This window comes from Carcharodon carcharias, chromosome 2 (assembly GCF_017639515.1).
Source record: "Carcharodon carcharias isolate sCarCar2 chromosome 2, sCarCar2.pri, whole genome shotgun sequence".
In the NCBI taxonomy this organism is placed as follows: domain Eukaryota; kingdom Metazoa; phylum Chordata; class Chondrichthyes; order Lamniformes; family Lamnidae; genus Carcharodon; species Carcharodon carcharias.
This window is the reverse complement of record NC_054468.1, coordinates 57,376,695-57,390,513: the sequence shown is the minus strand read 5'-3', so window position 1 is coordinate 57,390,513 and position 13,819 is coordinate 57,376,695. Positions and strand designations below refer to the sequence as shown.

The 13,819-nt window shown below is 40.0% G+C and overlaps 1 protein-coding gene across 2 annotated transcripts in view; it reads right to left on the bottom strand.

The window, feature by feature from the left end:
- Nucleotides 1–13,819, bottom strand: part of LOC121273717 (WD repeat-containing protein 49-like) — an 85,468-nt gene that overhangs the window by 58,264 nt on the left and 13,385 nt on the right. For both annotated transcript variants that reach the window (XM_041180883.1, XM_041180887.1), the window contains exons 4-8: nucleotides 12,001–12,175; nucleotides 5,216–5,383; nucleotides 3,108–3,253; nucleotides 2,555–2,788; nucleotides 1,200–1,364 (exon numbers count right to left, since the gene is read on the bottom strand). In XM_041180883.1, coding sequence (XP_041036817.1) covers nucleotides 1,200–1,364; nucleotides 2,555–2,788; nucleotides 3,108–3,253; nucleotides 5,216–5,383; nucleotides 12,001–12,175 — 888 coding nt within the window. The remainder of the gene's footprint in view (nucleotides 1–1,199; nucleotides 1,365–2,554; nucleotides 2,789–3,107; nucleotides 3,254–5,215; nucleotides 5,384–12,000; nucleotides 12,176–13,819) is intronic.

Below are 13,819 nucleotides of genomic sequence, written 5' to 3'. Positions count from 1 at the left end.
CAATGGGCAGCAAGTGGGAAGGTTGACGAGCGAGAGGATCAATAAACAGGAGGATCAGGAACTGAAGGGTCAGGGGGCTTAAGGATTGCGGAATGGGAGAGGCAGGAAGGTAGTGGAGTGGGAGAGGTGATGAGGAGGAGAGGCCATTCCAAAATGGCTTTGATCGAGTCACGTGATACTGCTTTGGTGTGGTACGAAATGACGTCAAAAAGGAAACCCAGACGCTAAGTGTGCTGTTGAAGGGTCATGAGGACTCGAAATGTTAACTCTTTTCTTCTCCGCCGATGCTGCCAGACCTGCTGAGTTTTTCCAGGTAATTCTGTTTTTGCTAAGTGTGCATACCGGCTCCATTATATTCATGACATTAAAGTGGAAAAGCTCAAAGGGGACTTACCATACAACAACAGCTTAGTTAAAATAAAAAAGTTAAAAATCTGAAATAAAACCAGAAAATGATGAAAACGCACAGCAGGCCAAGTAGCAGCTGTAAAGAAAAAGGACAAGTAAAGAAACTCAAGTTTGTACCCTTTAATAGAACTGATCATTCTGATGAAACATGCACACCAAAAATACATAAAGCTCACTTAGTCTTTGCTTAAAGATAATAATGACAACTTATATCCATATAATTCCTTTATTTGTACACAGCATCCCAAAGTGTTTTACAAAGAAATCAAGAAAAATGGATGATAAGCCATGGGAGAGAGATTAAGAAGACCATGCCAAAACGTTTTAAGCAGGTTTAAAAGAGGACAGAGGTGGAAGGAAGTTATGCAGCTCTTGAGAACAGCACTGAGTGGCTGCAAGATCTGCCAAGAATGATGGGATGAAGGAGCAAGGGTTGTATGCAAGATGGAGGCAAGTGAGTGATTTAGTAAGTTAACAGCAACAGAGCAGTCATGATGGATGGAGGCCTGAGAAGAGTTTTGGGAATTAAATAGGGCTCAAGATGGAACTAGAGAAGATTTTGTTCAGCAGAACTAATGTGCTGAGACTACACGTGCTATTCCAAAAGTTAAGCAGATATGTTGTTTATTGTAGCTATCATCTTATTGACTGCCCTACTATTTGATCATTAGATTACATGCCATCTTGCACTAAATGAAATTTGTTATATTCCACATTCTTTATATGATTGATCAACATAACCTCATACCATAGGAATGGTAATTTAGAAGCTAATATAATGTAAACCTTACCTTTACTGTTCCATCAACACTTGCAGTGAAAAATCTGGTCTCAGAATCATCTAGTGCCATTGTTGTAATCTCAGAATTGCCATGGCATCCAGAAAATTGCTTTATTTTTTGACCAGTTTCAATCATCCAGACTGTAACAGTAGATCCAATGTCTGAACTGATAACCTGCAAGTGTTTCACATATATTATTCACATCGCTCTCAAATGAGCTACCAAATTGAAGGTCCAAAGCCCATAGTGCAAGATGTCACTTCAGTTAAATGAGATAAAAGTGGAGATAAGGTAAACCAGGAAGTAGCTTATGGTTACTGAGTCAAAATCCTGGAACTCCCTCCCTAACATCACCATGGGTGTACCTACACCACATGGACTGCAACGGTTTAAGAAGGAAGCTCACCACTATGCTGGCCCAGTCAGCATATCCATATCCCATGAACAATAAAAAAAGTGATCAATTGATGCTAAATTAGATTTTAAACACCTGAAGATTATGGAAGGAACGATTTGATATGATCTGCCAGTCTTTGGGATGTACGGCCTATATACCTATCACACTGGCACTGAAATTCATATACCACATTACTCACTTGTGAGATAGGCAGAACGTCTTTTTGGCTTGACCGCAACATCCTTTTAGTGGCGAATACCACTCGTGTTGCTAGTGCATAGTAGCAGCGTGAAACAGCTAGCTTCACCTGTTGCTCAAATTGTACGTCCCAAAGGTTGGTGGATCGTATCAAATAGCATGTCCCTTCCGCTGTTCACAAGGGGCAAGGTACAGACCGTACTCAACCAGCCCGTGCTTGCAAAACTCAAAACACAGTGTCCAACATTAGATGTGAATCCGCGTTTGGACAACATTTGCTAAATAATCCTCAATGTGCTAAAAATTACACTGACAACCAATTTAAGATTATCAGTCGGGCTCGCAATGTGGTGCATTTGTGTGTACTGGAAATGACATATATTAATACACAGGGCCCTGTCCTTTGCAGACAGAAAGAACATTGTGCCTGCTTCAGCTAAACAAAATAAGTGATAGTCATTCGCTGGTTCATTCCTCAGGGCAATGCCTTGACCAATCAGAGTCAAGCTGCATGGTTTAAATTTTAAACAGTGCTTTGCAATTAACTGTTAGTCATCATTAACTGGTGCATTCTCCATGGCACCCTTCTACCAATCAAAGTCCACTTGCTAACCGATCAGCACTCTCTTCTCACATAGTATAAAGTTGTTGCTTCCCCTGACATTGGTATTCTTGTGATTGTCCTGATGAGTACAAGACAAAAAGCTTCAACAAAATATCTTTTTTCAGCAATAGAAAAGTTTATTGTTCTGTTCTTATTTTCACTCACCTGTTTGAAAAGAGAGTTGTAAAGCACACAGGTAACAGACTTTTCATGACTTTTCACGCATTTGCCAGTCTCTTGCTTCATCTCCAATAACGTCAGCTGATTGTTGAAAGTGGTGAAGAGTTGGCCACTGAGTTCATTGAAATATAGAATTGTTTGGAAGTCCAGGCATTTTGGAAATATCCCAGCAAGTCGCTGGACACAAAGCTGATGGTGCATGTCCCAAATTCGTAAAACCTAGAATGGTTTCAAACAGTTATTCCAACTGACGCATAAAATTCACAACTGACAATGTTTAGCTTATGCTTGAACTGAACAAACAGTGTGAACACAAGCAACTGTCATAAACTGGTGAAGCTAATTCTGGTTCATGTCATTACACTCTGGTTTTACTCTTGGTTATAAGACTGTGTAGAGTTAATATTGAAAACTGTTTAGAACAGAGGCAATTTCTGAAGATCTTGTCTGCAATTTTCTGAAGCAGCCACCATAGCTTTAGTTTTATTTATTATATACAAGTTATTCACAAGTTAAACTAAAAGCAAATTATTCTCACCTTGTCCTTTGAAAAACTGAAGAGTTGTCTTCGTGTAATATTAAACTGAACTGCTATTACGCTAGCTAGATGGCCTTGTAAAACTCCATTAGGCTTAGACATGTAAGGGTTCCATAAGTAGACCTGATGATCTACAGCTGCAGAAGCTATTGGAAAAAATGTACTGATCATAAGAACGACAGTCTATAATGCCACAGAGTAAACCCCATTATTCCTCATTAATACTGTCTTCTAAAAGATATCAGTGCAAATTTAAAGGACAGTCTCATGAGGAAGTCCTCTGTGAGTTGGGTTTATTTGTTTACAAACTCAACACAGTTTTATAAATCACAAAATATATCATGATGTCACTTGCAGCTATGATGCATTATACATAAGTAGTAACTTAAACCTGGATATAACCTTTTCTACAAATATCAGATTTTATTTTCTAAAATAATTATTCAATTTAAAAATAAGTACTTCAACCAATGGTTTTTTCTTCATCTAAAGACTGTAACTGTAACTCAAGTCTGCAGCTTCAAAAACCATAACCAAGTAGTAAGTCTTCACATAACAGTGAATAACAACAAGTGGGAACATTACAGCTAAACCCCACCTTTCAAGAGCATTTTTGAACAGAGATTACCAGAAACTGACCAGAAACTGAACTGAACTAGCCGTATAAATACTGTGGCTACAAGAGCAGGTCAGAGGCTAGGAATCATATGGCAAGTAACTCACCTACTGACTCCCCAAAGCCCGTCCACCATCTACAAGGCACAAGACAGGAGCGAGATGGAATATCCTCCACTTGCCTGGATGAGTCCAGCTCCAACAACAACTCAAGAAGCTTGACACTATCCAAGACAAATCAACCTGCTTGATTGGCAGCCCTTCCACAAACTTTCACTAACTCCACCACCAACAAACAGTGGCAGCAGTGTGTACCATCTGCAAGATGCACTGCAGAAACTCATCAAGGTTTCTTAGGCAGCAGTTTCCAAACCTACAAGCACTGCCATCTGGAAGGACAAGGGCAGCAGATACATGGGAAAACCACTGCCTGGAAGTTCCCCTCCAAGCCACTCAACATCCTGACTTGGAAATATATCGCCGTTCCTTCATTGTCATTGGGTCAAAATCCTGGATCTCCCTCCCTAACAGCACTGTGGGTGTACCTATACCACATGGACCACAGCAGTTCAAGAAGGCAGCTCACCACCACCTTCTCAAGGGCAATTAGGGATAGGCAATAAAATGCTGGCCTACCCAGCGCAGCCCACATCCCATAAATGAATTTTAAAAAATCAACGGGAACAGAAATCCTGGAGGGTTTTCCTCCCACCCTAGCCAAGGTCGCTGTAGAACCTCAAGTACAGGTGTAGGTGAGATATAAACTGAGACCATCTGTTTCAGGCGTAAGCTTTCTGCCTATTTGAGATGCTCATGCAGTACAAATTTTCTATTTGGGTTCACCCAATTTCCATCTACAAATTGGATGAACCAGAGCGAAAAATGTACATTAATAAGTAATTTTCCATCTTTCATTATCCAGGTATTGTGAACGGCTTTACAAATATTCCTGACAAATATTAGAAGCTCACCAAGTTTATATTACAGCCATTAGCGCCACATCCCATTAATCCATACTGGGACCACTGTACAACGTAGGGGAGACGAAGCTAATAGAATGCTTCATAAGCAATGTAAAATTGACCTTCAAAACCAGCAGAACTGAAGAAATTGTGAAAACTTTTAATGAAGCTTAATGTAACAAATACTCTATTCAATAAATATTTTACAATTCTTTAAGGTATTATAAAATAACAGTTCAAGTTGTTCCCAGAGCTCTATTGACATTACTCCGAAATGGGATACTGGATCTGTGAAAGCAGTCAAAAGATAACTGGAAGTCTCATTTTCCTGTTCAAACCACACATCTGTTAGTATCTCAACCTGGCTTTTCTTCAAAGCAGCCTCAGGAGAGGACCTCAACATGCTGGGTGAATCAAATATAATTTTATATCGGCACAACTGCTCATATACATTGTATCAGTACAGCACACATTATATGTGACATTTATGTATGGGCAGTTTTGAGGACAAAAACACTTGAGTTCACTTACCAATTAAATTGAGTCCAGGATGGTAATCAAATGCATTAACACCTTCATTAACATGGATAGAAGAGGTTTTCATTGGGGCTGTTCCCTTTTCTTTCCAGCCCAAGACTAATGTATTCAAGCTAGTTGTGGCACAGGAGATGAAAGCCTCCAAATTGGAACAGTAACTCACTGGAGGAAGAAAGCAATGGAGATTTAATTTCATATTCATTAACAAGAAAGAAAGTGCAATTCTTAGTGTGGGATAATACAATGTGATTGTTGAATAATAGTTATTTCTCCAAACTAAAGGAATCTCAGATGTTTTACACTTCGCGAAAATCAGGGGAAAATCTTCACGAGGCAACATCTATCCTTTAGACATGAGGATGGACCAAAGGAAGAATGACAATTTTTACAACACCCTGGATTTTCAGAGCTTCTTGGGAGGTAGGGGGTTTGGAGGGGTGGGTGGAGGAGCATGAGTGGTACTGGAGCTGGGCCTGCATCTGCCAGAATGGAGAACCATCAGGACTATTCAAATGAAGTGAGAAGTTTTCTTTTATTCATTTGTAGGACGTGAGCATTGCAGGCTAGGCCAGCATTTATTTCCTATCCCTAATTGGCCTTAACTGGTTCACTAATGTCCTTTAGGGGCGGAAATCTGCCATCCTTACCTGGTCTGACCTACACATGACTCCAGGCCCACAGCAATGTAGTTGAAATTTAACTGCCCTCTAAAATTGCCTAGCAAGCCACTCAGTTCAAGGGCAATTAGGGATGGTTAACAAATGCTGGCCTTGTCAGCAATGTCCACATCCCATGAAAGAATAAAGGACTTCCTTCGTGAAATAGAAACAGTGCACACATTGTTCTTCGCTAAGGCTGAGTGAGGAGAAATGCTTCCTCAAGATGCAGGGTGGATATAGCCTCCAACTGAGAACCCTTCTTCCCCTCTACCTCCTCCACCTTTGAGCAGCTTATACTGCTCTGTGTCCTCTTTCCTCATTCTCTCTGTCATGCTGCAAGCAAAGGTGGACTAAAAACATAATGCAGATGTTATGGAGTTGATCTTCCAGACAACTTTTCTCAGTGGACACATTGAAATTTATTTACGAGACTGCAGCAGCAACTATACTTGTGCATCAAACTCCATAACAAAATAATAACTCCCTCTGCTAGAGGTTCCCACACTGCTAACTCATTGGTTTACACAGATCATGTGATATTACAACACAAGATTATTCTTAAAGCTATAGTCCAATGTTTACCCAAACTATAATTATTACATTCCTCCCCCTTTAACTTTTCTGTACATTTTGTATTTACAAGGATACTTTTCTCATTACATTACAATATTTATACAAGTTATGAAATTACAAGTTCAGTCTTTCAGGTGGTTTCCTGAACGGTGTGGAACCTCACAGCTCCACAACTTCTGATTCTTTTGTAGGAAACACATTCTCTGGAATCGCATTAACATCAGGTACCTCATTAGGCACATGCAGTTCAGTGTCTTCCACTCTGACAGAGACTTTGGGCATGTCTGTCCTTGGTTGAGCAACTTCAACAGGAACCACTGGTTGAGTAATGGTTACAGATGGAATATCATTTTATTGGAGCATCTCACTTTTTCTTAAATGATCCACAGGCTTACGGGTGATCCCGCCCTCCACTCCCACATGGTACGACAATGGTCCAGTTGCAGAGGTTTACTTTATCAGATAACCACTTCAGTCCTCCACCAAAATTCTTTACGTACACTGCTTCTCCAACGGTAGATTGTTGCTCATGACTATGCAAATCATGAGTCGCTTTTTGGTTCTCTTGACTTTTCTCCATCTTCCCCTCCAAATTTGGAAGTATTAGGCTCAGTCTTGTCCAAAGATGGCACCTCATCAGTAATTCTGCAGGTGTTGCTCCTGTTGTAGTGTGGGGGGTTGTTCTGTAGTGAAATAGGAAATGAGCAAGTCTAGTTTCCAATGAGTCACCGCTCAACTTTTTCATTCCTGCATTAAAAGTTTGTACTGCTCTTTCCACCAGTCCGTTAGATGATGGATGGCACGGTGCAGTCTTCACGTGCAGACTGATTGATCTGATTCATATCATTGAGTCTGACAAATCATTGAAACTCAGCACTCGCAAATGCAGTACCATTATCTGAGACAATTACCTCTGGTAATCTGTGAATGGCAAAGCCCTGGTGTAGTTTTTCTATAGTAGCACCTGACATTGGTGACTTTACCTCATAAACATCTGACCACTTGGAATGAGCATCTATAATTAGCAGAAACATGGTTCCAAGGAAAGGACCAATGTAATCTATGTGCAATTGCATCCAGAGTCTACCAGGCCACTCCCATGGGTGTAATGGGGCTGTCACTGGCAACTTTTGCAGCTGTTGAGATTGCACACAGTGTTTTATACCCTTTCAATAGTGCCATCCATCCCTGGCTATTAAAGATAGCTTTGCGCCATCATCTTCATTTGTGAGGTTCCTGGATGGGCACTGTGCAGCTCTACTAAGAGTGGTTCCTTCCTTGTGAAGGAACTACTATTCATGCACCCCATAATAGAATACCATCTTGACTGCTCTCTCGTGTCTTTGATTAAAAAATGGCTTCAACTCATCAGAGACTGGTTCCTGAGACCAAGTAACACATGGTCTCTCACTAGAGACAGGACTGGATCATGATTCATCCAAATTCTTATCTGCCTGGCACAGACTGGTGAGGAATCTAGAAAATTCATCACTAACACGAGTGCTTGGGGAATTGGGATGAGGTTATTTTTCTCTTGCAAAGAAAGGCAACTTAGGGCATTGGCATTTGCTATATGAATCCCTGGTCTATGTACAAAGTTGTATTCACATGCTGCCAAAATTAGGGCCCATATTTGTATACGTGCAGAAGCTATGGGATGTATAGCCTTTTTGTCACTAAACAGACTCAAAAGTGTGGTGTGGTGTGATGCTATCGTGAAATGTCACTCCTGCACATATTGGTGAAATTTCTTTACACCAAAAATAATTGACAGACCTTCCTTTTCTATCTGAAAATATCCTTTTTCAGCTGTGTCAAGTGTCCTGGATACATAGCCTAGCGGCGCCCCTGTGCTGTTGTCCATTTTGTGAGATAGTACCGCTCCCACTCCATAGGGGGACATATCACAGGTTAGCACCAATTCCTCCATCTGGTCCTAACACACTAACAAATTTGAAGAGTGTAAGAGCTGTTTTACTTTCATGAAGGCTTCTTCTTCAGGTGACTCCCAAAACCAACGCTGGTTTTACTTTAGCAGTGAATGCAGAGGTTCTAGAACCGTTGATAAATTTGGTAGAAATCATCCATAATAATTTACAAACCCTAAAAATGATTTAAGTTCAGAGATTCAAGTGCAGGTGCCTCTCTGATTGCTTTAACCTTCTCTTCAAAAGGGTGTACCCATCTACCCAGTGGTCCAAATAAATGACTTTATTGGCCTAAAAAGTGCATATTTGCTTCTTCAGGTACACTTTTGCTTCTAAAAATCATTTCAGGGATTCCTCAAGGTTAGCCAAGTGTTCCTTTTCTGTGAATCCAGTTATCAGTACATCATCCAGGTAGACTACAGCCTGAGATAGTCCCTGCAGTAAGCTCTCCATTGTCCTCTGAAAAATGGCACAGGCCAAGGAAACACTGAAGAGCAGGTGTGTATGTTGGTATAACCCTTTGTGGGTATTTATGGTCACAAATTCTCGGAAGGCATCATCCAGCTCCAGTTGCTGATATGGGTGACTCATGTCAAGCTTTGTATATGTTGTCCCTCCCGCTAGTTTGGCATAGAGGTCTTCAATCTTGGGGGTAGGGTACCTGTTCAATTTGGCTGCTCTGTTGACCATCAGTTTATAGTCCCCACATGGTCTGGTCTAGTTTAAGGACAGGGACTTTGGGTGCTGCCCACTCTGAGAACTGAACCACTTTTATGACACCCAACCTCTCTAGCCGGTTCAGCTCAAGGTCAACCTTCTCTCTCAGGGCATATGGCATTGGTCTTGCTTTCAAGAAGAGAGGAGTTGCTTCTGGATCCACATAAATCTTGGCCCTTAGGCCTTGGATTTTTCCCAGTTCATCCTCGACGACGGTATCATATCTGGCAGTCCCCCTGCTCGCAACTGAAGATTTAGGACCAGTTTAATTTAATCTCTTGCCACCAATCACGCCACTTGGTCCTTCACCTTCTACTACCACCACTGGTAGCTGTGCCAATTGGTGTCTATAAAGAACAGTTACTCTGGTGATACCTTTTACTTGGATTTCTTTGCCTGTGTGCGTTTTCAACTTGGCAGAGGTTTGTTCCAAAGTTAATTGTTGAGCACCTTTATTTAAATATCTGAAAGTGTGTTCTCCTATTACAGTAGTAGAAGCACCAGTGTCTACTTCCATTTTTAAGGAATTACCATTCACTTGCAATGTGACAATAATTGGCTCCGTCTCCCCTACTTTCATGTTGAATAATGACTAAATATCAGAATTGGTTGTTTCTGGCTCTGTTACACTACATACTTCATTGGGCTTTGATTGTTGCTTGGAAGCCTGTTTAAATCTCGTTTTGCACGATTTCAATTAGTGCCCATTTCTGTAACAAAAGTAACACTCTACTTTTTAAAATTGCTAATCGCAAGAAGAAGGATTGTTTCCACGTTGGTAAAAACTAGGTTTCTATTTTGCTGCTAAGCTGTTTCCTCTCATTTTTCGGTTAGCGGGGGCTGTTTCCCGCCTCACGGCGGAGTCCCTGCTTTTTGTGCTACTTGGCAGTCCGTTCTCGCCCAACTAGGAGAGCAGCATCATTTTATACCCCTTGAATTGCTAGTGAATCCCTTACAGAACTTTCCACTGCCAGCTCTATTTCTATTGCTTTCTCAAAATCAAAATCCACTTCAGCCAGCAATCTTCGCTGACTAGCATCCTCCTGCATGCCACATACTAAATAATCCCTGAGCATGTCATTCAGGGTTTCACCAAGATCCCAATATTCTGTTAGTTGATTTAACTTTGCCATGTAGGTAGCAATGGTCTCCCCTGAGGCTCTATTCCGTGAATTGAACCTGAACCTCTGCATTGTGACTGAGAGCTTGGGTTGAAAATATCGCTTAACGATGTCTATTAATTCACTGAAGGTCTTCAAATCTGGAGCATTGGGAGCCATCAAGCTTCAAATTAAATGGTAGTTTTGCTCCCACAAATACTCAGGGGAATTGCTCTCCTGTTTTCCTCCCCCATGATTTTGTTGGTTTGAAAGTAGAACGCAAAACGTTCTATATATTGAGACCAATCGTCTGTGGCTGGCTCAAAGGGATCAATTCTGCCAAACTGTGGCATTTCAGATGAGTATATCTTTTTTTTTAGTGAAATTAGATACTCACAATCGCTGGGCACTGATTTATCCTGGTAGCCAGTTTGTAATAGAGTTGATCTTCCAGACAACTTTTCCTTAGTGGACCCACTTAACTTTATTTACAAGACTTCATGTGTGCATCAAACTCCATAACTAAAGAAGAACTCCCTCTACTAGAGGTTCCCCGCACTGCTAACACATTTGTTTCCACAGATCATGTGTTCTTACAACACAGGATTATTCTTAAAGCTCCAGTCCTACATTTATCCAAACTATAATTACTACAGCAGAGCGAGAAATTAGTGTATGAGAGAAAAATAACTAGAAATATTAAAACTGATGGTAAGGGTTTCTACAGTTATTTAAAAAGAAAAAGAGTAATAAAAGTGAGCATTGGTCCTCTAGAGAGAGAATACTGGGAATAAATATGGGAAATAAGGAATGGCCACCACTACACGTTCCCCTCCCAAGTCACGCACCATCCTAACTTAGAACTATATCGCCTTCACTGTTCCTTCCCTGTTGCTGGATCAAAATCCTGGAAATCCCTTCCTAACAGCACTGTGGGTATTCCTACAACACATGGACTGCAGCAGTTCAAGAAGGCAGCTCACCACTATCTTCTCAAGGGCAATTAGCGATGGACAATAAATGCTGGCCCAGCCAGTGACACCCGCACCCGTGAAAGAATTTTAAAAATCCAGATTCTAACCACTCACTGCATGAAAAAAATTCCTCGTATCTTCATTGTTTCTTTTGCCAATTATTTTGAACCTGTGCCCTCTGGGTCTCGATCCTTTCATTAATGGGAACAGTTTCTCCCTATCTAACTGTCCAGCCCCTCATGATTTTGAATACCTCTATCAAATCTCCTCCCAAACTTTCACTTCTCCAACAAAAACAGACCCAAATTCTCCAGTTCTCCTACATAACTGAAGTTCCTCATCCCTGGAAGCATTCTTGTGAATCTTTTCTGCACCCTCTCTAATGCCTTCACATTCTTCCTAAAGTGGGGTGTCCAGGACTGGGTGCAATACTTGAGTTGAGGCTAAACCAGTGCTTTACACAGGTTTAACATAACTTCCTTGCTTTTGTACTCCATGCCCCTATTGATAAAGCTCAGGATGCCATATTCCTTATTAACTGCTGTCTCAACCTATCCTGCCACATTCAAATTATGCACCCATATAGCAAGGTCCCTATGCTGCTGCATCCCCTTTAGAATTATACCCTTTATTTTGTTTTAAAATTAAGCTGTTCCTCTTTAAGTACAAGGGCACCAATAAGTTTGAAAAAGCAGCTTGATTTGTGCTAGTTCTTGGAAGGTTTTATGTTTGTGATGATGCAAATAGTTTAAGCAAGAATTTGAGCCAAATCTTCACTTTGGAAAACCAGTGCAATTTTGCCAAAGTGGAAATTCTCCCCCTACATACCTTGTCTGACCCATTCTTTATTGTGTCCTTTGTGCTGTAAAGTGAAGCAGCACTTGTGATTTCCTTTAACCAGCTCTTGCCAGGTAATAGCTATGGTTGTCTCTTGCTCATCTGTCGAACTGTTTGGTCTTTCAAAAAGTGAAATTAAAGCTGTGGTAAAGCAAATAGCATTGACCTGCAAGAAAAACAAAATGCACTATACATTTTCCAAAACACACTGGTGAAAGTTGCAATATTTAGTATGGAGAAGAAAGCAATCGTTGGAGAGGTAACAGCGAAGGTTCAATGACACAGTGGTTTGTTAGAAATCTCCCTGAACTGTTAATAAAGCTCCTTGAAACAAAATTAACAAAAATTAAAATGATTCTTATTTATCCTCACACTGATAAATTAAACACATGATGATAAATAAAGAATTCCTTTTATTTCCCTTAGGATGAAAATTTTCATACCTCAACTAATTGCTGATGGTTCATTTAGACTTTTTTACAAATGGATCAAGTTAGGTATTCCTTTTGTGCATGTCATATATTTGGACACAGTTATGCAATGATTTGAGATGGGTACCTTCTAAAAACAATGTAGGGTAGCAGACCTACAGCATACTGTACATCAATTTGCAGCCAAGTAAAATGGAGCTTTGTGCATACATGGAAGTATACACACAAGAAAGATTTCTGTCCCCTGGTACCTAAATGCAGGCTACCAACTCTTAAATAACACTTAAAAGATGAAAATGAAATATAAAAATTTCTACATGATTATTTGGATATCCTAAAGATTCTGTAAAATTTGCTTTGCGTCAATTGTATAATGACAGGTGATGCAAAGCTAACAAACTGTGAGCTAACAAAATACTTGAGGTAGTTCATTAACCTAGATTTTATTTTGATAGCCTTTTTCTAGAGTTATACCACACATTTAACATTGGCTTGGAGTTTAAAGTAAGTAAACAGAAACTTACTCATTTAAAAAAATTGTATGGCCTGTAAATAGTTGAGTGTCATTCAGACAATAAGTTGATGAACACAAATAGAAGGGAATTATCTTGAAAAGGATAATGGTAAGGGAGTAAAGAGAATTCAATTGTTATAGTAAAACAGTTAACAGTAAGAGGAATGTCTGCTTTACACTACAGGCATTGCCTTAACATTGATATTGCCTAAGAAGTAGTGCAGACTGGCAAGACTGAGATAGACTGCTGGTTTTGCACCATTCTGCACTGAGGTGCATACATGGCAACTCCACACACCAGCATAAAAACGCAGGTAAAGTCTGTAATCTTAGTGGAGAGATGGCTGTAACCTGTTGTTTACCAACATTATAAAATTAGTGGTTCAGAAGACCATCCAGATTTGTTAAGGTTATTTATAATGTTACAACATTTGGTAAGATTCAGTGTTTCCTCAAATTTTTGATTTGAAATTATAGATATACTGAAGTTTCTCCACCTTGGTGATACAAAAATAATTGCATTTATGCTTAAAAGGGAAAGCTGCAAACATAGAGAACTGAAGAAATAGTGGGCTGGGAGGAGTGACCGCTAGTGCTGAAGAAACAAAAACTAATAACAACAGAAAACTTAAACCAATTGCACCAAAGGATTGCATAAAAATAGAGATAGGAATTTCATTTGAGCAAATGTGAGAACAGCACAAAATGTAACATTATTTGGTGGAACTGCCACTGAATTGTGTGTTGATATGACTTATGTAGCAATATTTATTTTGGATTAATGAAACTCACTTAGTAAACACAGTCCCATTAGGAGCCAATCACAAACAAAAATTAATGTAGAAATTTTCGTAATATTGAATAG